This window comes from Lissotriton helveticus, chromosome 3_1 (genome assembly GCF_964261635.1).
Source record: "Lissotriton helveticus chromosome 3_1, aLisHel1.1, whole genome shotgun sequence".
Taxonomy (NCBI): Eukaryota; Metazoa; Chordata; class Amphibia; order Caudata; family Salamandridae; genus Lissotriton; species Lissotriton helveticus.
This window is the reverse complement of record NC_136061.1, coordinates 2,049,372,894-2,049,400,734: the sequence shown is the minus strand read 5'-3', so window position 1 is coordinate 2,049,400,734 and position 27,841 is coordinate 2,049,372,894. Positions and strand designations below refer to the sequence as shown.

The window sequence follows — 27,841 nt, the reverse complement described above, 5'->3', positions numbered from 1 at the left end:
TTTGGGTCACCCTTCTCAACATTCGATCCCAACACAAGCACTCCGCTGACATCTGCAACCTACTTAGACTCCAATATGATGCATTTTTCATCTGAGAGACCTGATGAAAGAATACTCCCCTCCTGACAATGAACTGGCTTTTCCAGATAATTTTAAGTGTATTCATAAAGACAAGATAGAGAACGCAAAAGGAGGGGTAGCTATCACCTTCAAAAAGCACCTGCACTGCTCCACTTTCACCATAGAAGACATTAAGGGTGTCCGAGTACTACACCTCTGCTTGTCCCTCGACGCACAGTCCTCTTTCTCCAGCATTCTTCTTTGTCTCCACCCCAACTACACTGGCGAATCCATCAATTTGCTATACACGCCCCTAGTCCTCTTAGTCATAAAGTATTCTAACTTTACCTTCATATGGATAATACGGAAGATAAAATTACCAGAGCATTTCTAGCCACCAGAGCCCTCAGCCTTGCACTCAATCTGCGCGCAGCCTCCCTTTACTACCAAACCAATACAGCAAGTCTTTTGAAACTTGCTGTATTTTTCTGATAGTAAAACGAGGCTGCGGGGGAGATTGAGTGCTTTTGTTTAAATATCCATGTTAATCGCAGCTTGTGAAGGGGCTGCAATTAACATGGATACCTAAATAAAAGCAGACAATCTCCCCCGCAGCCTCGTGTTACTAAGCAACAGTGCGTGCGCTTCAGGGCAATAGAAAAAGCACACGCAAGTGGCCACATTAAAACACTTACCTCCGCAATATGGAAATGCCCGTTTTTCACACCGCGGCCTTTTAAAAGCAGCGGCGGCGCGAATATTCTCGTGAGATGTGCGCTCTCCACACATGGCACTGCGCGCTGGGGGTAGGGAAGTGCACGGCCGCGCGGCTAATTGGGAACAATGCCCCTCAGTGATGACAATAGGGGCGGCATGCACCCACCGCACCCCCCTTCCTACGCCACTGATTTGAGATAGCACAAAATGGGTAATAAAGTTCCAAGTTGTTCTGAACAGGGGCCACCAAAATATTTCTTGCCCAGGGCCTCCAAAATTGTTAATCTGGCAACGGTGGCTGCGGCAGGCATAGATAGTGTAGTGAAGAGTCGTGGTCCAGGAGCTGGTTTAAGGTGAGTTTATTCAAGAAGCACAGCAGTACAAGTATCAACCATCCTGCCTCAGCAACCGCCAGGATCAGAATGGAGAATTTGGAACCATTCTGGTAAGAGAACAAAGAATACTTGCTGGCATAACATTCTAAGCTTGGAAAACAGTAATAACATTAAGATGAGAGGCACAACATATCTCCTCCCTTTAAAGAGAAAAAAAAAAAAAAAACATCAAAATTTTATAAGTAAGGAAAGAAAGAGAAAGGACAACAAAATGAGGGAGAAGAGAAAGGAGGAGAGAACAAAGATTAAATTTTAATATCTGACAAATTCATCATATATTTGAGTAATTATAGTTAAACATTTTCTTTTCCTTAGGGAACATTAAATTTGTGAAATGCAACAATACTAATGTATGTATAGAATAACCACTGTAATGAAAGTACAGCTGAAGCTAAGTAAAAAGATTACGTAGGGTTAAAACAGTAGGAAGGGCGTGTGTACATCTCACATTGAATAAGTATAGAGACTAGCTTTGAACAACCCTACGAAGAAAATAACTTCTAAACTTAAAGTATCAGCAAAAACAAGAAGCTCCAAACACGAAGCTAAATTTGTAGCATTAAATTCGTAACATGTAATTAACAACAATCAATTAAATCGTAAAGGCAATATAGACTAACTGCTCTATCAGGTATTGAAAGTAATACAGATTTGAATCGCTGTATATAGCATTGAAAGTAAAACCGGCTTGAAGTATTGTACAAAGCATAGAGCGAAACATAGGCAAACCTGAATTGTTGTATGAAGTATAAGTGTATATCAGACTTATAAGAATTAGTGTAAAAAGCATTGAAAGTAACACACGCTCGAAATACTGTATGAAGCATAAAACGTAATACGGAATATTGGATTACTGAATTAGCATTGGAAGCAATACTGACTTATAAGAATAGCTGTATAAATACCTTGCATAAAATTTTGTAAAAATAATAATGAATGCATGACAGCAGACTTACTAGATGGCTGTAAGAATCGCTTTAAATAAATTCCCAATGTAAATAGTAGTAAAATAATAATGAATGCATGACAGCAGACTTACTAGATGGCTGTAAGAATCGCTTTAAATAAATTCCCAATGTAAATAGTAGTATAAATTATTTAAACATCACTGCAACCCTATTAACAGAAAAGTAGCAAAATAGAAGTGGTGTATGAATCATAAACATTGTAGTCTTAGTGATATAACTGTATCAGTTACTAAAGGCTTATAGTGTTATTTAAATTGCTGAAATATGCTGAAATACCTATAACATACCCTTTAATTAATAAGAAAATGAGCCCCCATGTATAAATAATAGCTCTATGAAGCAACGACAAGTAGAGTACTCACTTAATCAGTACAGGCTTCCACATGATTGAACTATAATGGGAACCCGTTTTTTTTTTGTAAACCACTCGTTTTTTCAGCAAACTGTAATGCACTCATAGGACATTTTATATTAATTCCATGCTCTCAGACTTCCACAAAAGTGAATTTTAAATGAAAGCAACTCGTTTTCTCTTTTGTAGCAAGAAATGTTGTCAGACTCTGTAAATCCTAGTATCAAATCACTGTACTCCACACAACCGAATTTTTTGAAGGAGATAATTTGTTTTCTCTTAGCAGCACAGGTTTTCTCTTCTTCTTGGTGTTAAGTTAGAGTACTTGAGCTAGATCTGGCGCATATGCGTCGACTGCAAGTACCACATCATCAGATCTTGGGTCAAGAACAATATGTAAATCATATTGTTGTAACCATCCAAGAATTGCTGGGCCTTCTTCGGAAACGAAAATCTTGCCCAAAGCAGATCTCCCTTTAAATTGAAAAGAAGTATCCATGACTCCCTTCAATTTAATTACTTTTCCTGTATAACCTTTCGGCATGAAATCACTGTGTAATAGTGGTACAGATGGCCAATGCTCCCTATACATACTATAAGGTAAAATGGAAAACATTGAGCCTGGATCAACCATGAGGGTAACGGGAATATCATTGAGAATAAAAGAAGCTTTTGGCTTCTGCAAGACAAAATGAGTATTGTCATAATCAGCATCACCGTCCACATATAAGAACATTTCTTGAGAGGAGGCATCATCTTCAACAAAATTAACTCTATTAATTGCAGGAGATTTGCATACTTTACTAATGTGTCCACGCTTACCACAATTACTGCAGGTTTTGTCTCTGGCAAAACAATCTTGAAAATCAGCAGCATGAGACATATCTCCACAACGAAAACATCCCATAAATTTCATTTTCCCACTAGGATTATTATAAACAGACTTAGACTTGGAAAGAAAAGTTTTGGGTTTAGTGTTCAATTTATCAACATTGGAAGGTAGTTCTTTATCAGATTTGGAGGCTTGGACAATGTTGACAGTTTCTTCCTTTTTTATCTCAAGAAGACGCATCTCGTCCATGCATTTGTCTGATTCTTCGACGACTTTAGCAATTGTGATGGCTTCTAACAATGTAGGGTTTTTAGCTGCCCATAGTTTTTGCTGCATACGCTTGTTTTTACATTGTACTATCAGTTGATCTCGAATCATCTGGTCCGCCATAGCTCCAAAGTCACATTTCAGGGATAATTCTCTTAAGCGAGCAACCATTTGATCAACTGTTTCTTTGCCTTTTTGGGGAGCAGTATAAAATTTGTGCCTCTGCATGACGATGTTAATTTGTTTTCCAAAGTATTTTTCTAATCTCAATTTTGCTTCATTGTAGGGGTTATCAATAGGCTCACCGTCACCATTTAATAGTTCTGGCAGAAATTTGAAGACATGTTGTCCTGCTTTGCCTAAGGAATTCAATAAGATAGCTTTCTTCCTGGTTGCAGGAAATCTAAGGCCATCTATGGCCTCAAGGTAATTTTCGAAAAACCCTAGCCATTCTTCCCATTCTGTAGTGGGAATCTCCCCTTCAATGAGAAAGGCTGGTGGAGGAGAAATTGTATGGTTGGCAGTGGTAGCCATGTAAATTGTATCAGTATAAATTTATTATTTATTTATTTTTTTTATTTCGCGGATTAAAGCTGAGGCAGGTGAACAGAAATGTAAAGTAACAATTTTCGCTTGTATTTGTTGTACCAAACTGTGGTAAAGAAGTATTTAGAAGCATAAAGTTGTTTTGCCGGTTGAAAATGAACGTGGTTGGCAAAACGGCAATGTTAACAATGCAGTTTTAATGCGTGGTTGGCAAAAGGAAAAAATTTGCTTCCAAAATGGCCGCCAGACGCAGTGCGCGATGACGTCAGCGCGCATGCAGCGTCAGGCGCATACAGCGTCTCTTAGCAATGGAGAGACGCGCTGAAGAGTTCTCGCGCTGGCACAAAGGAATGGCGCTTGAGAACGTTCGTAACGCTCGCGCTGTCTTGCGCTGTATGCTCGAGCGCACAGCGAGACCAAAACGGCCAAATAAACCCAAAAATTGAGAAAGCAGTACCTTGGGTTGCCGGTTTCCGGAAAAGCAGGAGCGGTGAGCGCTGTGAGGGAAAAGCGCTTAGCGAGAGTCCAAAGGAAGCGCCAGCCAGCAGAGAGGAACGAAGCGTAGAGGAACAGCTCTCCAGGAACAGTAGAAACTCCTCGAAGACGTGGAAGACCGAATCGTCGCCAAAATGTAGTGAATAGTCGTGGTCCAGGAGCTGGTTTAAGGTGAGTTTATTCAAGAAGCACAGCAGTACAAGTATCAACCATCCTGCCTCAGCAACCGCCAGGATCAGAATGGAGAATTTGGAACCATTCTGGTAAGAGAACAAAGAATACTTGCTGGCATAACATTCTAAGCTTGGAAAACAGTAATAACATTAAGATGAGAGGCACAACAGATAGCTTGTCTGTGGCCTGGGCCACTCAGTGGCAGCCCACGATTTCCTCTTCCTAAGACTTCCGAGAACACTATGTGAACATTCGATTATTAGGGATTACTTCTGCTGTAGGGTCTCCCTATTCACCCTCCTTCTATGTCTTGCAGACATGATATACTGGAAGGTAGTATGTAATATCAAGGACTCTACAGGGATATGACTCAATGTACCAGGAGACTAGGTTATATGAGACAAATCAGTACCTGAGATGATATTACACAAGGCTCATTATTTACAGTACATGCCCAGTGCTGTTCGCTACTTAAAAAGTCAATAGAGGGGCATCTGAGACTTGCATGCTTATGAATTGTCACCCACAGGAATGCTTAGAAGGTAGGGGGCTACCTAGTGTTGATATAAGATATATTCACCATCTACAATAGCTGGGAGACCAGCCTTCTGAAAAAACAGAAGTGGATAGGGATGCAAAGAATTACCACCAATATGGCCCTGTTGGCTGCACATGTTTGTAATAAGAGACGTCAGCACATTACCAGGAAGAGGCATTGCATATTTTTTCTGCTTCATATGTAGCTCAGCTTGTGCTCTGCTTCACTTTTCTGAACACTACATCTTCTAAAAGGATGACAATATGGCTTCAAAGAGTCTAACTCTAGCCAGAGTGATGTCTTTAAAAGTGTTCAATTCTCTTATTTCCTTAGAAGACCATTTTGAAAACTAGGATGAGTGTATTCAGCAATGGTGCTTGGAAATAGAGGCGGGTGGGCCATGGAAGAGCCTGATCCATGTCTCTGGCTGAGCAAGTGGTCCTCTCGGACCCTGGAGCTGAATGTCTATCTGTACCTGCCCGACCACCCTCCGGGGTTAATTTAAAATGCAAAAAGTTTGTATGGTGCAAGCTCTGCATGAAAGTCTGTCAACAGCTCTGCAGCTGAGCAGTGCCCGTCACTCGTGACGTGCAATGGCATTTGATCTCCTACACCTTTTCTTTTGCTAATAAATGTAATTGTCTTTGCTAAGCCTCTCCTACAGTCGGCCTCTTTGTTAATTTCGGTTCGGTTCCTTTCCTTCACTTTACTATACTTAACATTGTAATTCTATTCAGAAAGTTCTGGTGTCAACTTGATTCAAAATGTAATTACAGACTACGTATTAACCTTTGAAGTAAGACACGCAGCTAGCCCTCTTAGTCATTAAGTATTCTAACTTTACCTTCATATGGATAATACGAAAGATAAAATGACCGGAGCATTTCTAGCCACCAGAGCCCTCAGCCTTGCACTCAATCTGCGTGCAGCCTCCCTTTACTACCAAACCAATACAGCAAGTCTGCAAACAAGGCATATTAGCCTAAAAAACACACGCTGTGTTTTGAAACTTCCTGTATTGTTCTGATAGTAAAGCGAGGCTGCGGGGGAGATTGAGTGCTTTTGTTTAAATATCCATGTTAATCGCAGCTTGTGAAGGGGCTGCAATTAACATGAATACCTAAATAAAAGCAGACAATCTCCCCCGCAGCCTCGTGTTACCTAGCAAACATTACATCAAACAGTGCGTGCTCTTCAGGGCAATAGAAAAAGCACACGCAAGTGGCCACATTAAAACACTTACCTCCGCAATATGGAAATGCCTATTTTTCGCGCCGCGGCCTTTTAAAAGCGGCGGCGGCGCGAATACTCTCGTGAGATGTGCACTCTGTGCGCGCTCCACACATGGCACTGCGCGCTCGGGGGTAGGGAAGTGCGCGGCTTATTGGGAACAATGGTCACCGGCATAGATTGGTGGCCCCACCGGCCTGCATAGTTCAGGTTCAGTGGCACCACATGTTTGGTCACCTCTGTGACTGTGACCCGGCTTTCGTCCAGACTGAGCCGTATCTTCCTCTTACTCCTCTCCGTGCGACCACTGGTGTTGACTCTGCCATTCGTGATTTACGACCTGGTCCCTCATCCACGTGTCACCGACTGGTGTTGAACAAGGTTTTTGGCAGCACGTGTCACCATCTGGCATTGAACAGGGTTTGTGGCAACACGTGTCGCTGGTTGGCATTGAACAGGGTTTGTGGCAGCACTTGTCGCCGGCTGGCGTTGAACAGGGTTAGTGGCACCATGAGTCGCAAGATGCCTATATGGATCTTTGCCTCACTGATCGGGGGTCTGGTGCTGTGGCCTCTGGCCCAGATTTGAGGTCACTGCCATGCAGGAGCCAGGACACAGTTTCACATGTGGGACCTACTGATGCCAGTAGAATATGTAAATGAGGAAGGAGTAATGTGGGCCAGCGTCAGGGGGCCAGCGATGGTCCAAGAGGCTGGCTGGGTTGCGGGCCTCGGGCTTCGAGCTTACATAGGCACGTAGTGGGCCCTCCTTGACACACGCGGGTGTCGGCTGGTGATCAGTGTGGCCTGGCTTCACAGGGTCGGGCCTGACGGGTTTGTGGTCCAGAGGTCCAGGGTACGTCAAGCGCACAGGATCGCAGGCAACTCCGCTAACGAGGATGGTGTCAGCCTCGTGGCGGAGTGGGAGGCCATGCACTGGCAGAGACTTGGGGCTTTCCGGAAGAGGACCATGCCCAGGGCTACATTCTTTTTATTCACACCCCTACGCTGGCCTGGCATACGCCGGGCCATCCCAATCAGCTCACGCTTATGGGGGGTGTAATAGGCAACATTTCCACAATGACCCCCACTGGCTGGAGTGACATAGTTGCAACCACTGTCCATTACACTCCATACACCAGAGGTGTATATCACTGTGGATATGAGTGTGTTCTGCATACTGTGGTCTGTCCAGCACATTGCCGCAACTCTTGCATTGTGTACTTTCCTAATCATAGTTCTACTGCATTCTTCACACATGCCTGGTTGTCACCTCTCCCCACATTCGGCTATGGTGTGGCTGAGGTGCCATGCAATTGATTGGTCATGTTCACGGCTTGCCCAGGTTACCATTGTAAGTTGTTCTATCGTGTCTGGTGGGTGGGCATGTTGTTGTGCATGTTGGTTGTGATTTTGTGACGTGGGCATTGCCAGAGTTGTGGATTGCATGGTTGTGGAGTTGAGGTGAGTGGGGTGTTAACTTGGCACTTGCCTAGGGGCTGTGCAATTCCCTTGGTCCCATCCTGGGAACTCTGGTTGCTGATGCACTGTTGGAGGGTGAAGGGTTCCAGCACATTGGCTGTGTATTGGGAGGCGACATTGGTGAAGGTCCCACAGTGTTCTGATGTTGCGTGCACATTGATGTGTGATGTGTGCTTCCTGGTGCGCTGATTTTGTGCTGTATCACCAGTGGGCACAGGTGGGACATGTGTGCAGTGGATTGCCCCCAACACGTGCATGCATCCGGCTATGGCGTATGTTCCTTGCTTGGTCTCCAGCGGTTCCTGCGCATTGTGTTGGACATATGGGGACTGGGGTGCCAGGGTGATGGTGATGTCCAGGACAGGTGTGGGGGACTTGGATATGGCTGGCTGTGAGACTCTACCGACTCTGGCGGGTGTTGGTTGGGGTGTGCCAGGGGCCAACAGGTGCAGCACAGCCAGCAGCTTGGTGTGGGGTGGGATGTTGGTTGTCCGCTGTGTTTGTGCCGTAGGCCTGTTAGGCGATGATGGCCAGGATGCATAGGATGGTTGTCCCTTTCAGCCTGTAGTGGACAGTGACATTGTCTGATGTTGGGCCTGTGAGGCAGGTGCGTTTCCTGGTTGGTTGCTGCCTTTGTCTGCGCTGCTTCTGTGGTTGTCCGGGAGGGGTATGCCGGGTGGGTATTGTGGCCCTCTTGGGTGTCTGGGCTGCATGATGAGTGGCTCCATGGCGTCTGTTGCCCTTCCGATGACGCCCTGGGCTGGGCTCCCTTTTGTGGTGCAGGCTGCCGTCTGACTTTACACCAGGTCAGAGCAGGTCCTAATTTCCTGCTGCTAACGCGCCTTATCGCATGTTTTGTGTTCTTATCGCTGATCTGGCTGGTCGTTGTGAATGTTGTGTTATCACAGCTTTTTGCAGAGGACCACCTACTCTACATCTCATTAGCGAACATTGCGGAGGTCCTCTGTGGTGATGTTTTTTGCGGCTGCTATCGCGGGTTAACTGGTGCTGTGAGCTGTTAACACCAGCTTGTGAATGGGGAGGTAAATTTATCATGACTTTGGCAGCGATAAAGTGCTGTTCATTCGGCGATAGCTCCTTGTGAATATGCCCCAGAGTTGTTGAATCATGTTGCTATGGATCACAGGATAGCTTGTTCCCTCCACTGTTTTCAGCTTTGTAAATTAATGTGGCACTTTATAATATCCCAAACTTTGTTTTACGGACCTGGTTGGAGGCACCCCTATCCCTGCTGCCTGTCGTCGCTGGAGATCCCTACAGCTTGCCGGACCCGCTGCGCGGGTCCCGCTGCGTCTGCAGCCATCGTGGGGCGTTGGGAGGTGGACTGGTCACCCTTGAACCCCTAGCATACCGGCAGGGCTGCGAGCAGTCTAGCAGGGACTCCATTGCCAAGGAGTCCCTGCGTGTTCCACCTGTGGACGCTCTCCCTGCCGGCCACGCCCCTTGACATCGGATAAAGCTGCACCTTTCCCGCCATCCAGCGGGAAACTTTGTTTTACGGACCTGGTTGGAGGCACCCCTATCCCTGCTGCCTGTCGTCGCTGGAGATCCCTACAGCTTGCCGGACCCGCTGCGCGGGTCCCGCTGCGTCTGCAGCCATCGTGGGGCGTTGGGAGGCGGACTGGTCACCCTTGAACCCCTAGCATACCGGCAGGGCTGCGAGCAGTCTAGCAGGGACTCCATTGCCCAGGAGTCCCAGCGTGTTCCACCTGTGGACGCTCTCCCTGCCGGCCACGCCCCTTGACATCGGATAAAGCTGCACCTTTCCCGCCATCCAGCGGGAAACTTTGTTTTACGGACCTGGTTGGAGGCACCCCTATCCCTGCTGCCTGTCGTCGCTGGAGATCCCTACAGCTTGCCGGACCCGCTGCGTTGGTCCCGCTGCGTCTGCAGCCATCGTGGGGCGTTGGGAGGCGGACTGGTCACCCTTGAACCCCTAGCATACCGGCAGGGCTGCGAGCAGTCTAGCAGGGACTCCATTGCCCAGGAGTCCCTGCATGTTCCACCTGTGGACGCTCTCCCTGCCGGCCACGCCCCTTGACATCGGATAAAGCTGCACCTTTCCCGCCATCCAGCGGGAAACTTTGTTTTACGGACCTGGTTGGAGGCACCCCTATCCCTGCTGCCTGTCATCGCTGGAGATCCCTACAGCTTGCCGGACCCGCTGCGCGGGTCCCGCTGCGTCTGCAGCCATTGTGGGGCGTTGGGAGGTGGACTGGTCACCCTTGAACCCCTAGCATACCGGCAGGGCTGTGAGCAGTCTAGCAGGGACTCCATTGCCCAGGAGTCCCTGCGTGTTCCACCTGTGGACGCTCTCCCTGCCGGCCACGCCCCTTGACATCGGATAAAGCTGCACCTTTCCCGCCATCCAGCGGGAAACTTTGTTTTACGGACCTGGTTGGAGGCACCCCTATCCCTGCTGCCTGTCGTCGCTGGAGATCCCTACAGCTTGCCGGACCCGCTGCGCGGGTCCCGCTGCGTCTGCAGCCATCGTGGGGCGTTGGGAGGCGGACTGGTCACCCTTGAACCCCTAGCATACCGGCAGGGCTGCGAGCAGTCTAGCAGGGACTCCATTGCCCAGGAGTCCCTGCGTGTTCCACCTGTGGACGCTCTCCCTGCCGGCCACGCCCCCTGCCCTGTCCTGTCCTAACCCTATTTAAGAGGGCGGAGCATCCGCTGCGCGGTAGCGACCGGGAGCGACCGGGGCAAAGACCGGGCAAAGAGCGGGCCGTTTGAGGCCGTTCGAGTACGGAGAGGACTGGACTGGCCCAACCCCTTTTGCCCTTTGCTCAGCCACCTGGATATTAATACTGTTCCTCTATTCCTGCTTAGGTGGGTTCCCTACTTTGTTAGTTATGTGCACCCGGGCAACACGTAGTAGGGCTACTAAGGGTGGGCCGCAAACAAATGGCCCCATGGACGATTTCATTACTCGCACAAACTTAGCCATTGATAAAGAAATTTCTAAACTGCAGACTCGTATCTCTTTGGACTTGGCCGCTGCTAGAAGATTGTCCCAGGACTTTGCCAAGTCAAAAAAATCCTCCCTGGGACACATAGCAGCTGTTGTAACTCCGGAGCGTCCGGCCATCCCGCGCTGCGTAATTACGCAGGCTGACGTCCATCATAGTCCGATCCCACTCACTTCACCTCTATCCTTGTGTCCCGCGACCCAGTCTGATAATCAGAATCTATCTGTGGCTACTCCCGGCCAGCTAGCTATTAAATCCCCTTCTCTGGTAACTCCTGAAATACCTGTATGTAATAACACCAAAGGTAAACTACCCAAAAGGAAACGCGATTCTAGGTCTGCTTACGCTCGTAAGAAAGCTAAAATTGCTGTGGCATACCAGTTTAATGTGGGAAGTGTACCTGTGACTAATGCTATAGGAGGGTGTGCCTCTTCGTCCCAGGCACACACAGATGTAGTTGAAGAGGGAATAGCCTCTGCATCTGTTAACACAATTGCTGAGGGTGATGGCTTACACTTTGAGGGACACAAAGGGAGGGATGGGGAATTTATAGGCTTAATTTGGGAAACTTTAAAGAAGCTTCTTTCTCCCTTAGACCTGAGACTATCACGCATTGAAAATAACTTGCTAGAGATGGAAAAGAGCATTATAGCCCTGGCTACTCTTGGCTAGCGAGGACTAGAAAACCATGGTCTTGTAGAGAAAGACCCAGCCCCACAAGCCACACAATTTCCACCCCCTACACCTGCCATAGCACGGCCAGTTCCCAAACCGCGAACCTTAGGTGTGGATCAAAAAACCGTTGATCTACCAACTAGACAATTGAAGCTCCCCACCTCCCAAACTCTTGTACACCCCAATGCTGGCGCTTCCTCAAGACCAATTTCCAGCAAAGCTGTTCACCAATTGACCCAGGGCCCACGTATTCAGAATAACTTTCGAGGGGGTTATATTGATCTTCCACCGGAGGCCAATGAGTACGTGGTTGTGTTGACGGGTGTTCCCCAGATTGAAAATGACCAACATGAGAACCACCGGTCTCTGAAGAATAAGACCATGCACTGGCTCAACGTGAACAGACCGATTCCAAATGGTCGGAGAAGCAGAGTCTTAATGGTCCGTCGAGTTCCATGGGTGGGTTCCTCAAGGAAATCTAGTCCTGGGGACTGTATAGTGTTAACATTTGAGGATCCATACACGGCACACCATATTTGCTCATGGCCCTTGGATGGCGAAGGCTTACCCATTGTTCCTAGGCCACTGTCCTTTTTCTATCCCCCACGCACTACGTATACTCAGGACGGCGACTGGTCTCTGGTACGCCATCGGTCATGGAGGGGGTACTCAAATAAAGAAAAAGATCAAGATTTATCGAGACGCTGGCTTGGGCTTCCAACCATGAACAGGTTTGGCTGCCTTGAGGATGTTGATTGACTCCCTAGGCAACCTGTTTTTCCAGCAACTGAAAAGGCTCTCTTAACCTTGGGGGTCTCAAATCCCTTATTCCTGTCGACCGATTCTGAGGATACTAACCCCATCATACCTATACAATCTATGATATATCCCCCGCTAATAGAGGGGGCTCTGAACTCCTCAAATAACTTAGGAACCCAAGCAGCAGTGCAGGATCTAGATGTTCCCCCTATGACTCCCGTGTCACCCCATCGGATGGCCTCGCCGGATGGCAAGTGATCCATTGTAATTAGGGCCTTTTCCCGAGCTCAGAACGAGCCCCTCCAAAGACAAAATATAGCTGTTGTAGTGCCGTCAGGAATAGAGCCTGATCCCGCTATATTGGTTAGCTTGCCTAGAAAGGTTACCCCAGGTAGAACTCAGTTAAAGATTCTAAGTTGGAATGTGGCAGGGCTTGCTCGCAATTTTGACATCCCAGAGTGGAACTCCTTTTTGGATCCCTTTAGCATCTGTCTCTTGCAGGAAACCTGGTGCCTAGAACGTAGACACAGGGTAGGCTTTACAACTTACTTCATTCCCGCCACTCAACAACAGGGTAGCAAAGGTCGCCCGTCTGGCGGCCTTCTTATTTGGGTCAGTATTGCATTGGGTCTAAGTGTAAATCATAAATCCACCCAATCCCCCGATCTCCAGAGAATAACTATACAGTGCCTGGGGGGCAGGAAGTTAGAAGTGTTTAACCTCTACTTAAGGGGGGCTAGGGGAGGGGCTTCAACGTTATCATCAACAGGTTTAAATAGTGAACTCGAATCCTGTAAAATTGATTCTTATGTAATCCTTGCAGGCGATTTTAATTGCTGCTTCGAGCCTCTGGCAAGTGAGGACATTCTGGACATCTGGGAAGATGACACAAGGAGAGGTATTCCCACGCTCGCCTTAGACCCGATTCAAAAATGGACGCAGAGTGCTATAGACATTAATTCACTTTGTATGGAACACGCCCTGAGAGCAACTAATGGTCGCTCCAACTCGGATCTCAGGGGAGCGCACACTTATAATAGGGTGGGACATACCTCCAGAATAGATTATATTATGCTGAATCACAATCTATGGCCGTTCCACCTAGATATGGAAGTTATATTGTCCTGTGATAGCGATCACAATCCCTTGTCTCTAACCCTCACCCCGCCGTGGCACGACAGGAACCCGGTTAAGGCCACTTCTGCATGGAAAACATCCCATGAACTTGTTCCTTCAAACTGTGGCAGGCGGTTAAAATGGGGCAAAGTAGCAGCGGACGAGGGTAGGATGGCACAAGCAAAGACTATAATGACAGCTGTGAGGTCGAGTCTAGATGTTCTAGAAAACACCGATCATACTGTCTTAGCGACCTTCACAGAAACCATCTCGGCCCTAAGTGAGTTGTTTATTATTCCGCAAAATAGGGTAAGGGCCGCAACGAGAGGTGCTTCCAAGGCAAGAGACAAATGGTATTCTTCAGAATGTCGGGCTGCTAAAGCGGAACTCATTCTTGCTGTGAAATCCAAAGATCCAGGAAAAATTTGACTTGCCAGGAAATCACATAATAAAACTATAGCCTTGGCTAAGGAAGCACATGATTTCATCTTCTGGAGTGATCTTATGGAGGCGAGTTCTAAAAAAGACTCCAAGGGGTTTTGGGATCTGATGAGAGCCAGGGATAATCCCATTGATGTACAACTGACTTGCAACATCTCAGGGGAGGCTTGGTCTGCCCATTTTTCTAAGCTATATTCTATCCCTCTAGACGTATTACAATCTAACACGGATTTCCTACTCAGACTGCCGGTTGCCACCACAATCAATGATTGCCCCTTTAGCGTTAAGGAAGTAGAAGGGGCAATTAGGTGCCTTGTTACCAACAAAGCTGCTGGCCCGGATGGCATTCCAGGCGATCTGTTGAAGGAAAATGTATGTGTGTGGAGTAGATTAATTGCCTCACTCCTGAATGAGGCTGTTTTGGGAGGCTGCCTACCTGACTCTTGGAGGGGTGCTGAGGTCGTCCCGATCTTTAAGAAAGGCTGTCGGGACGACCCAGCCAACTACCGTCCAATCAGTCTGCTCGACTCATCCCAAAAGGTAGCGGGCAAAGTAGTCCTAGGTAGGATCCTCCATTGGGCTGAAGATAACCAGGTATTATCAGATTTCCAGGCTGGATTTAGATCAGGAATAGGCACCATCGAACAGACATTCCGCCTACTAATGCTGTATTGGAAAGTGGTTGTATTAGGCAAGGGCAGTCTGTATCTAGTTTTCATAGATTTACGGACTGCCTTTGACCTGGTCCCACGAGCCCAACTGTGGAATGTCTTAGAAGGGTTGGGCATCCCCCCATACTTGCTGGGATTGCTTATCAAGTTCCATGAACGCAACTTTGCTCAGATTAGGTGGGGTGACCAGGGACAAAAAACATCTCGCATTCCTGTAGATAGGGGCGTCCGCCAGGGTTGTGTGCTAGCCCCCACTCTGTTTTCACTCTATGTAAACGGAGTGGTGGAGCATCTTCTCCAACAACCAACAGATGCACCTTCCCTGGCGGGCAGAAAAATACCCACGCTCCTATTTGCAGATGACACCCTCCTAATCTCAAAAACGCCTGTAGGCATTCAAAAGTTGCTTTCTAGCTTTAAGGACTTTTGTGACACCAAGGGCCTAGCTATTAATATAAGCAAAACCAAATTCCTTGTTCTAAACCCCCCTAGGAAAACTGTAATTCCCCCTGTTCTAGACTTAGTCCCACTTGAAAGGGTCAAGGAGTTCGACTATTTGGGCATAAGACTCTGTGACTCCATGAATTGGAAGGCCCATCATCAAAAAGTCTTTTTGATCCATAAGAGGGTTACAGGGGCCCTGCTAAAAGAACAACGTGCCTCATCCCTTAAACCTATTGGGGCATTATTAGATATCTACAGGGCAAGGGCGGTGTGCGCGGCATTGTATGGTGCGGAACTGTGGGGAGTACAGAGAGTTAATACCTTAACCTACCTCGAAAACAACTTCCATAAAGATCTTATGAAGTTGCCACATAGCACCCCTACACTCCCTCTCTTGCTTGATGCAGGTACACGCCCAATAAGTGAGCAAGTTAGGCTACGTCCCCTGTTACTATGGGCCCGGATATGGAACGTACCAGAATTGTGCAGTTATGCTGATGCCCTAAGAGAACTCCTTGCTTTACCTGGCTGGCATAAGGTCGGCTGGTTTAGGGAAGTCAAGTGGCTTCTCTATGAATTAGGTCTAGGAGATGCTTGGGTTAATAGAACAGCTCCACAAAACAGATGCTCAAGAAAATGTATTGGTCATGGGCGTCTCATGTGAGAACGAGCAACTCCAATCTTTGTAGATCAGCTGTAGAGTTTCTATCAATTAAGGAGCTGCCTTATAGAGAACCCTATCTGGACTCGATCCCTAATTCGTGGGACAGATCGTTGTATTTTAGATTTAGGGTGGGAGTCCTTCCTTTAGGGCAGTTAACTTCTAGTTGGAAGCCTCCGTTGCAAACGATACCATACTGCCCTTTCTGTGAATTAAAGGTTGAGTCTACTGCCCACCTGTTGTTCGAGTGTCCCGCATATGTAGTGCCCAGGTCTAGATGGCTGAAACCATTATGCAGGAGCCTCGGCACTAGATCGCATCTTGAGGCTCTAGGTATACTACGATCTGATGCTCGTCCTTTGTTCGCCTGTTGCCTGGCAAAATTTCTGGGCTGGGCATGGCGGATAAGATCTGCAAGGAAACTCCTGCTCCAGTAATATGTTTTGGTGGAACCAGCCTCTAACCTGTTCTTATGTCTGGGCAAATATTCTATCTTATGATTTTATTATTGACTCTGTAGATTTTATATAATGCACATTGTTAGTTTTTTATGCATTTTTATCTATTTCTGTATTGTAATGCTTTTATGATATGCAAATATATTGAAATAAAGCTATTCAATCAATATCCCAAATTGTATCTGCTACATGGTGAATGTCCATTTTTGTGACCAAGTGAGATGAGTTTTGCTTCCTCTGTATTTACTTGAAACAATTATAATTTCAAAGTGTTATGTATATTTAATGGTGCTAAATGTTTTTTAAATATTTGCACTGACATATGTATACACTATTCAGTAGGCGTACTTCAATTAGGGGGTGAGCGCCGGTTGGTAAACTGTGCTACAAGTTGTGGGCGGAGACTTTGCCAAACTCCATGCTCCAAGTGAAGTGCGGAGCGTAAAAATTCTGTGAAGTGGAGCAGAGTTTACCACCCAGGCCTATTTCAAAATACACAGACAGGCAATGCAATGAAAGGTCTGAGACATATTTAAAGTGCTACTTCAGTGGGTGACACAATCAGAGCTCAAAATTCTCAGGGGGGCAAAGCCATGTCCGATGAGGACTTCATGAGGAAGAAAGTAAAGTTGGATCATAAAACTTCCGCTCCCTGGTTTGCTGAACAATTGAGGTCTCTCAAACAACGGTATAAAAAGCTTGAAAGGAGATTGCGTACTACTTACCGGGAAGATGACAGGTTACCTCTTAAGGATGCTCTGCGTGACTACAAGTCAGGCATTATGAAGGCTAAAGCGGATTACTAAGCTATCACCATTTTAGGTGCCCCTAATAACACCAAGAAGGTGTTGGAGATCATGAGGGAGCTGTCTGACCTTGCATGCCTGCACCAAGCCATTGTGCCTTCACAAAGCCTTTTTGAAGACTTGGCTAAGTATTTTGAGGATAAGATTACTACCATCTAACATAAATGCTGCCACTCGGGCAATGGCCTCCTCTAAAGTAATACTCTTCACATATGGTCATCTTATGTTGGGCCTCAATCAGCAATATGTTATGTTCTAAGTTATAAGCTGTTTTGTAACGCGCTCAATTACTACCGGAGTATCCTGGCGCGGTATACCGCTGGCGAACCCGTCCTGGCTTTCCCTGTGGGATGGTCCCTACTGGGAGTCCCCAATGTGAAGCCAGGCATCCCCGGCGTTGATGGGGCCGTTGTGGAGATTAGGCAAGCTAATGCCCAGAGTTGCCGAGTGGGACCGCTGGTTAGAGTAGGCACCGAGGCGAGAATTATCGAGTCCGCTGACCCTGGTCCATGACTCTGCCGTGTCGGGAATTGAACCCTGGTCCTGGGCCGACTCCTGCTTCCGGGTCTGCCGCCTCTAACCAGTGAGCCACACCACTCCACCAATAGGCAAGTTAGATTGTTTTGAACCTATATCTACAGCCATGACAATCTCGTTGGGCTCACGTCTGGATAGTCTTCCAAAATCTGCAAGAAAAATGCAGACACTTTTTTCCCCCTGCTATGGCCAAATTGTCATCCCTTGACCCAGAGTCATGAACAATTATAGACTTAGCTTCCTTTTGCCTTCTCTGGCGAAAATTGTGTATTAGGCTTTTGGGCCAACATCTAGAAAATAACAATTTTCTGGAGGAAAAACAATTCAGGTTCAGGCCTGGTCATGGCAATGAAATTGCTCTATTAGTGACTTTGGATGAGCTAAGGATGCGAGACGATGAAGGGCATTCAGTGGTACTGATTTTACTAGATCTCTTGGCCGCATTCGACACTGTGTGTCACACCACCTTCTTTGCTCTGCTGGAATCTTTTGGGGAGTGCAGGCCGGCCTTGCAATGATTCAGCTCATTTCTTTGGAGATGAAATCAGGCAGTGGCTCTTCCTCCCTATTGATTCCAGGTTAGGGCTACTAACCAGGGAGTGCCACAGGGCTCTGACATCTGCCTATTTCTGTTTAATATCTATATGGCTCCACTGATTGAAACTTATTAAATCCATAAAGTGACCCTGGTCATCTATGCTGACGATACTCAGCTTTTTGTCTCCCTAACCGGCATTCATGAGCTTTATTCTTTTCATGATTCATTGACTGACATCACTCACTGTCTTAGGTGCAACTCAATGAAGTTTAACATGGACAAGGAAGAGGTACTCCACTGTACTGCACATAATATCTCAGAAGCTTTTCACTCCAACTTCTGGCATTTCGCTCCTGTGAACACAGATCAGAATCTGGGAGTTACCTTTGACAATAAACTTAGTTTGGAAAGCCATGTAAATAAGATGACGGCAATGTGTTGTGCGCTCCTGAAAACTCTTTGCAAAATGTTGCCAATGCTTCCATCCACCTCTAGAGGTTTGGTGATTCGAAGTGTTGTGCTTAGCTGGCTGGACTATTGTAATGCTCTTCTTTTGGATGCACCAAATTATCACTTGCATCATTTCTCAAAGGTGCATATTGCAGCAGCAAAACTGGCTCTGAACAGATCTTGGAGAGCCTCGGGTTCCCTGGCACTTAAGGAGCTACATTGGCTGCCATGTAAGCAAAGAATGCAATTCAAATCTCTTTGTCTGGCCTTCAAAGCCTTCCATGAGATAGGCACTGTTCGTTTGCAAAGGAGATTGAAAAGATATATTCACAATAGACCACTTTGCTCTGAATCCCCCAATCTGTTTCCTGAGCATGGAAATGTAGGCAAGGTGGCAGGACTTTTATCATTCAAGCAGCTAAACTCTGGAATTCTCTGCCTCCTGTCTTAAGAGCAATTACTGACCTATTAAAGTTTAGTACAGCAATTAAGACCTGGCTTTTTCCAAAGTAACAGGTGTGGAGCTGTGTTTTGCTAAAGCTTTTGGCCCCTCTTCACTTTCTGTATATTCTCTAACCCTTCTGGCTAGGGCCAGGAGACCAGTTGGTGGCAGAGAGCTGTTAGACCTGGCATCCTAGGCATGGTTCTCCCCTGTCTTTTTGCCTCTGCCTCCTGCATTTTCACTGTGTGCTGGATTTAGTTTTTGCTGGTCTAGATGCTTTGGGCACTTTTCTACTGCTGATCAGTGTCAAAGTACAAGTGCTCCCTATATAAATTGTGCCTGTGGATTAGTGTTTCCATGATTGGCTTGTTTGACTTACTACTAAGTCCCTAGTGTGTGCCCAGGGCCTGTAAGTCAACTACTGCTAGTGACCCTGCAGTACGGATTGTGCCTCCCTCATAAGCTGCCGTTCAAAGAGGTCTCAGACCTGCTACTGTAGTGTCTGCGCACAGTCTCTACTGCCCTGTCATCCTGGCAACCACTTGCCAGACCCTAAACATCCCTTTTATTACATGTGAGTCACCCCTAAGGTAGGCCCAAGGTACCACTGTGGGCAGGGTGCAGTGTATGTGAAAGACAGGACATGTACTGGTGTGTGTGACATTTCGTAATAGTGAAATACGATGTATTTCGTTTTTCACTATGGAAAGGCTATCTGTCCTTTAGGATAGAATGGGAGTTTATTCATAACATCTTATAAAGATACCTTTCCATTGGGACGAGGTCAAAAGATGGAGTCTGGTATGCCTGAACTCAGAATAAAAAAGGCATCTTTTAGTAGAGATGATTTTTATATTGTGTGTTTGAAAATACTACTTTTAGAAAGTGGGAATTTTCTTGCTTAGCCATCCTATGTGCCTCTGCTGGTTTGTGGATTGACTGACTGGGTTTGGAGTGACGGGTACTAGTGATGTGCATTCTCTTTGGAAGGGGAAATGTCCTGCTGGCTCCCGAGGTCACACTGGAGACTGCTTGCCCATCTGGGGCAGTTGGAGCTGGACTCCCTGAGCTGTCCCCAACACATAGAGGCATACAGGGTGCCCAGGTGGTATCAGGCATTCCAGAAAAAGAAAAACAATGAATTAAATCATGATTAATACACCATACTAAATATTCCCTGCTCCTGGAAGTGCCCCCTACTAATACCCTGTGACGTTCATACATTTTGAGCCTTTTCTCTGGTCGGGTGGCATAAAGGACAATGATAAAAGCATTCAAAATTAGTCGGTATCCATCAAGGTAATAATACTTTCTGACACATGACAACTAATTTAACTACATGCATCCAGATTTAACCTAATTGTTAAATTTAATTTATGAAATAAGTTGTATTTAAAGTAACTGTTCTTTAGAAATGTCTATAAGTGATATATTGTTTGATTTGACTTTTGAGAAAATATATGCAAACTTGTTTAGTAAAGATGGGATGCCTTCTGTTTTCAGACTTACCGGAGATCAGTGTGCACCATAGTAACTTGTCTGTGCGGGAAGGGCAGAATGCGGTGCTCACCTGCAATGGATCCGGGTCCCCGCTGCCAGATGTTGACTGGATTGTAACAAATCTACATTCGATCAATACTCACCAGGTACAATTCTCGGGACGCTATATATCTATGATAAATAAGTTCAAATGTTTATATTGGCTAGATATTATTTTGATTTATGATGTAATGTTTGCAATTAGATTGTGTTGACAGATTTCACGATAGTTTAGGTTTATTGCACCCAACAGGCAGAACAGTAACTTTCTATTATTGCTGTGTCAATGGAAATTTTGCAACCATAAATAAAGTGTATAATTTCCCTATAATGTAGGCTACATGCTTGACATAATACAAATACTACTGCAGTTGTGACTGCCTCTCATCACACTACTACTAACACTGCTAATATGTGTAATAATTATGATTTGTTTTTATGAAGCGCTTCACATTAAACTTACTATTTCTAAGTGCTATAATTCAAATGTTTTATTTCTACTACCCAAATTAGTTATGCATAATTGACTGATTTTGGAAATATGAAAGTTTAAGATAGCTTTGCTAGGATGCCGAAACTCATGACCGGCCGATCACCCAATGCTTATGCAAAGAGTGTTCAACTTACTGAGATGGCCTGCTGGCATTAAAGGCAAAGACGCTGAAAAGCAAGTTACTTTGCAACCATCTTTTTTGATTAGAAACTGACATGTCATGGTGGTTATAAGGACCATGACAGTTCACATCAATGTCTCCATCAGCCTCACTGATGGGTCCTTAAATTCATGTTATTGAAACAGGTATGACATATAGGAGAGTCCTGGGATTTACCAGGAAAATATATAGAAGCGCTTGGACTCTCCCCGTTGGCTCCAGTTTGGGAAACTGGCGTTTTTTCATGCATCCAGTACTTTTTGTATCAATAAACAGAGTGCCAAAAGCAGTTATAGCGCCTTACCACCCCTCAGCAATAAGAAAACTCATTCTGACCGACCAGATCTGTGAGAATGAGAGAGCAGGGCAGCACTTGAACCCTTTCACCTGGATTTGATGCGCTTCGATGCACTTTGACCAGTTTAATGTGGGGAAGCCTTCTACTGACTGCTGCATAAATCAATTTTCTACCGGAACACAAATCTGTGGACTTCTGCAGAGAACCGTTTATGATAATCCTTGGTTGATTGACGTCACTCAGTCAGTCAGTCACACAGCTTTATTCAATCTTTTGTGGACAGTCCATAAAAGCACATAAATGCACAAAAAAATATTTAAGTCAATAAAAATACATATATACATTTAGTTAAAATGAGTATTAAACAAATTTGCTGTAAGACCTTTAAAAACATTTTTATGAAAATGGAAAGAACAATTCATAATTAAAATTACACAATACTACTAAGATGTGAGCCCACCTTTAACCTCTTCCTAAAACAGGCCCATAAAAATAAAGTGACACAGAAACATACACATGGGTCCAGTAAAGCTTTTAGAAAATACATGGTGACCCAACATTGCCTCAATTTATGGTGTCTCAAAATTGGAAGTACAAATATTTTCCTTTCCTCTGAATAATTTTTACAGAATAGTAAGATATGTAGATCAGACTGCACGGCATTGTTGTAGCAAGGGAAGGGAGCGAGATCTGCTAATCTGTATTTATTTTGTGGGTATCCCAGGAGTAACGGGTTCATGTTCAGTCTGAAGCACAATAAAATAAATCTGTGCTGCGCATAATTGATACGAGCTAAGTAATGAAAACCTTCTCCTGCTATTGGTGGGACCAGATCGTATGCAATGGAGGAATAATGGATCCGTTTTTTTTCCCAATGGGCATATTCTACTCTTTGGGAGTATAAATCCGTTAACCATTTCTTCTTAACCTCCTTGTGGAATCAGGGTCCTGAAAAGGTTTTACCATCCTTAGAGCTTTCAGTGCAGTTTCTACATAATTTAGCCACCTGATCTTTTTGTAGTGATCATGGTTACAGCATTCCCTTATAATGGTTTAGGTCAAGTCCACCGTAGTTCTCTGCCATATTGAGAGCTACAAAAGGACTGGGGCCAACCTTATGGTGTCACTCAGGTAAGGAAGCCCCTGTTTGAGATGGAAAATGTAATTTGGGGCTGATTGGGGTAAAGACACATGATTTTTAAAAAAGGAGTCTTCCATTTGCTGTAACGAGGCAGCATTAACCATCCCCCAGACACCTGCTCTGTATGTTATGGCTGACTTTATTTTAGCTAAGTAAATGTTTTTAATTTAATTTTGCAAATCTCTTTACAGCATTGAGGCTCATTTGCATACCCTGACCTCTTGTTTTCACTAACTTAGCCCACGAGTGATCCTTGTCGAAGAGCACTCCGAGATATGATTCGACCCCCTTAATTTCCTTAGCACCCATCTGAAAATGGGGATGTTTCTCACCTCTAGTCTCTCCGGCCACTATTATAAATGATTTGGATTTATTGACTTTTAGATCAAGGGAGACCATGAAGATGGAATAAGCTTTAATTAATTTTTGTAAGGCTAGCCCCGATCTTGCCATCAGTACCGTGTCATCAGCGTATGCCAAGATCGGTATGCCAGCGTATGCCAAGTTTGATTGAATTTGGGCACCTCCAATGAGAGAGCAGACAGGGAGGACTCAACTCCATTCGTATATATTGAACAGAGAAACGGAGTGAGCACACACCCTTGTCTAACTCACTTTTTGATTTTAAATTGACGAGTGCCCTCCCCCTTCCTGCCATATCTTAGGCAGGCAGTAGCATTGGCGTATAGCTGGCGGATGAAGCCAATTATCGGTGGGTCATTCACCCAAATACTTGTGAAACGTCTGGAAAAGTGTTTGAATCCCAACTAGAACTTCAGTACAGAATGAAAGGAAACACTGCAGAGAGTACAACCGTGAATGTACACACATGTAGGTGATAGGAATTTGAGCCAATGCTTGCATATTATAACCTATACATCAGCAAAAAGGCACAGGTGCACTTCCCCTCCACAAACCCCCCAGATACCCGCACCTCCACCGCACCCCTCACCTGGGCCTTCTTTGTTAAAGTAGAGTGATGATGAGACCATTAGTTGCATAAGGTATAATGGTGAATTGCGTATTTCACGCACTCCTGATGTCAAGGTCAATAACGCGTGCCAGTAGGTTCTATAACCACATTTGTCTGTGTATATTAGCCTAAACTGTCTACCTCAACATGTAAGGGACTTCACCATCTTCCTGGGTTACTATCTTATCGTCAGTATCCGACAAGATAACGCAATGCGTGCTGTCCACTCTGTTCTCCTAAACTAGGATTTTATCTGATCCCTTCTCATCTAGACAAGCCGTATTATGCTGCTAAAAGTCAGAAACGGCTTTGGCAAATTGCTAAGTTTGAAGCCATTATTTTTCTAACAGTGAAACTAATTATGTGATTTTTTCATTCATTGTTCTGATAATAAATTTATGTGCATTGAACCGAGGCATGAGTACTGTTAAAACAAAGGCACACTGTTAATGCAGAGAAGCAAGCAGTGAACCTATAAAGCTCTTTGAAGCCGGTGAAACAATTTAATTATTTAACGTGGGCATGCAAGGCTTTATTGAAAGTATAAAGGTTTTTTGTTCTTTTGCTCTAATATCAGAAAGACAGCTCAATTCACCATCCATTTTTTATAGTCTTCTATATTTTTCTATTCTCTTTTTTTTCAACACATTTTCTATCGTTTTTGATTCTTGCAGACAAATTTAAACTGGACCAACGTCCACTCGATCAACTTAACCCTGGTGAATGTATCGGGCGAGGATAATGGTTTTCCGCTGACATGCATTGCAGAAAATGTGGTTGGAATGACGAACGCAACCGTGCATCTCACAGTGTACTGTAAGTACTGGAGGGTCAACACAACATACTTTGTGTTTCTGGAGAAATATTTTATGAGGAATGAATTTAAACATGAAGTTCAAAATTATATTATATATACACACAGACGCAATATACTTCATTGTTTGTTACCTAGGTACCATATAGAATGTAAAGGTAACACAAAGCTCAAAACATGGTGCGTCTTGTACATTTTGTATGGGCCATTCTATTTTTTATAGTGCACATCTGGTGATTACTTGGCCTCTTAGCACTTTGTTGTAGAATATGTCTGCGTTTAGGGTTCTTATGGAGAGGGTGCATCTATGGACGCCCACTTTTTAATGTAGGTATGGTGCTGAATGGGTCAAGGTATTTCCTTGTGGATCAATTCAATATGGGGAGGATTTTAGATACCTGCAGTCAACCTCGTCTTGGGGTGATGTGTGCTTAGGGGTTGCCTCTGATATGCATCACACGGGTGCTGCCTGCCTAACGTGTGGCTGTACTGTAGAAGCAAACCATAACTTGGGGTCTTAATGAACCTTTTAAAGGGGGCGGGGCCTACTCTTTGTTTCCATGTTGGTCGACGGTATGTAGGGTGGTGTAAGTGGCACTTGGAGCAAGTTTAGGTGTGGGTTAGTCTTGAAACTTTAGGAAGATTCTTCCAGATTTTCGAGCGTGTCATTTTCAATAATCTGCCTCCATATTTGGCTGTGAGCCATTTTAGGGTGATTAGTTCTCAGTCACTGCACAGGTGTGACTGGTTGTAGGAAATAGAACAGATCTTATAGATAATTTGGATCTTTCCTTTTCGACAGGTTTGTATCCAGCATTGAACTATATATATTGAATCTGGTGATCGCGACGCAGCCAAGTCAGTTGAGTTCTCATAGCCCATAAATGGTCCTATTTTCTGAGACCATGTTTCAGGTATTTGTCTTTTGTGTCAGCTGTGGCTTCAGTGTAGTTTTTTGGCAATATTTAAAATGTGATAGTATTTGCTTCATATGTACCCTGAAGATGGCATAGTAATTCTAAGGCATTATCTACCTGGTATGGGACCCGAGGTTCTGTTTTCCTATTCCTGTTTCTTTCGAGTTTTCAATACAGGCACACTCTGGTCAAAGGGTCCCTAACGAAGTGGGAATTAACTAATGTAGCTTAGCTGTTAAAAGGTGTTCTTTCTTTTCTCCTGTTACTGTTGTCTGCAAAGGCCCCCTCCCCAAGTATACTTGTCCTATTTATCGTGCTCCCATTGGCTCTTTGTCTGGAAAATTCTCTTAAGATTGTTGTGAGAGGAAAAAGACGTTTGAGTAGCGTGGTGGGTTACTCAGAAGTCCCATGAATTTGCAACACGAATCAATGGGTGCTCTTTGTGCATAGTTTCATACGGTCTGCTGTGTCATTAATGCTCAGTGATGAAGTGGTTGGGACCACTTTTTTAGAGACGTGTAGTACATTACTTTCTCTCGCTGTGTTTAGATGGTGAGCATTGATGTGAAGTCAGGGTGATGTGTGGTGTGGAGGTTTTTGATTGATAATGGGTCCTGGGCTGATATGCCATGTTCCGTCAGGTATTGTGGAGGCTATTGAGAGTGGCGTATGTGGTGTGGGTCAGTACTACATGGGCTTTTTATACTAAGGGTTGTGAGGAGGGAAATCTAATGTGTGGGGGGTAATCCCCATGGTTGTTATGGAAGGTGGTGCATATTTTGTTATGGTTTGAGGAAGTGGTGGATCTGGTGATGGTGGTTGTGGTTTGTGATTTTGTCTGGAAAGGTGTAGTAATGATGATGTAATGTTCATGTTGTATCATGTTATAGTGGCATTCTTAGATAGAGCGTGCCTTTAACTGTACACCATTTTCTAAACCAAAGTGATATGATTAATAGTTAAAGGAAAAATAATACAAATACTCACTTCTTGCTTTTCCCTTCTAAGTGCCCACTTGGGTTAAATCACAGCAATGGTAGAATTAAATCAATTGCAGCTAATATCGGGAACTCGGTTTTCAATTACTACATGCATGAACTAATGAAAAACATTTCTCCAATGTACAGAACACCATAGAGAATGTGGAAAGTGAATTTATCAAAATGTGATTGATTTTTAAGGCGATTCAGCAAATAACCTGAAAATGTGGCGATATAAGATTACATCCATAGACCAAGTATTAAACATGCATTTCTGTTAACTTGTATGAATTACGGAGTTAAACAATTCAATGGCACGCCAAGATAAAAAAAATTAAAATAAGAGTTCCCATATTTTATGTGTTTTCATTTGGTAGATCCACCAAGAATATCAACATTGAAGGAGCCAGAAATGCGACATGAACATTGCATTGAATTTGAGGTGCGTGGAAACCCTCCACCAGTATTAAACTGGCTTCACAATGGTCAGGCGCTCCGTGAAGTGGACTTCATCCGAACTGAATTCTATCAGCAAGGAGATGTTTCAGATGGCTGTTTGCTATTCAACAAGCCGACTCACTACTACAACGGCAATTACACTCTCATTGCCACAAATGAATTTGGAGTTGCTAAAGAAACAGTGCGGGCCCACTTTCTGGAGCAGCCCTTCCCAGGTAAGTTAATATTTTAATGGAAGAAAACAGTACATCAAGTGTTTGAGAGGTCAGGATACATAGTGCAGACGATGTGAGTCCTCTTTATAGAGAGGTGAGAATGCTAGTGTGAATAGATTCTACCATTGAGTCATTAAATGATGAAGAATATATAAGGTTTTCTAATCATTAGCTGAGGAGTATTGTGGAGCTCTTTTTTCACGTCTTTTGTTTTGTGGGTTTTATTTACGTCGTTTTGTTCTTTATCCGAAGCGTAGTGCTCATGCACACCTTATCAAATAGGGACGTTTGAGTTTTTAGATCACAGCCTGCCATTGGCTTGTTAAAGACATTTTGAGGACTTTCAGAAAGTTAGCCTAGGAATGCATTCCACCTGTTGATTACTAATAGAAAAAGTTAAAGAGAAGTGTCAGCACTATTTACATTGAATGTGAGTGTAACCTATACACTCTTTTGTACATATGTGCTCATGAGAAACAAGGTGGACGGCGCAAGTGACAAGTAGAACAGCGAAAAACGGTGCAAGAAAAACAATGATGTCAATATTTACAATAACTTTCAGGTTTCGAAATCTTAACAATTTAAGGGAATATCAAAGCATGCACCCAAAGTATGGTATGCAGGTTTCACCCTGGGCCCCATGCTGGCGGTGCATTCCCCATTTCTCTCTTATCCACCTGTATACCACACCTGGGGTGCATGTTTTGATGTTCCCCTAATTGGTACTTTATTCCAGTCTCCATACTGGTACTTTACATTCCATCTCCTCCCATCAATTTGACTCCCCCTATTTCCAACACTGTTCT

The 27,841-nt window shown here is 44.8% G+C and overlaps 1 protein-coding gene across 4 annotated transcripts in view; it reads left to right on the top strand.

Annotated features, from left to right (window-relative positions):
* The window catches only part of NTRK3 (neurotrophic receptor tyrosine kinase 3), a 1,749,208-nt gene that overhangs the window by 819,369 nt on the left and 901,998 nt on the right, over positions 1–27,841 (top strand). For all 4 annotated transcript variants that reach the window (XM_078683168.1, XM_078683167.1, XM_078683169.1 and 1 more), the window contains exons 6-8: positions 20,550–20,692; positions 24,325–24,466; positions 26,739–27,035. In XM_078683168.1, coding sequence (XP_078539294.1) covers positions 20,550–20,692; positions 24,325–24,466; positions 26,739–27,035 — 582 coding nt within the window. The remainder of the gene's footprint in view (positions 1–20,549; positions 20,693–24,324; positions 24,467–26,738; positions 27,036–27,841) is intronic.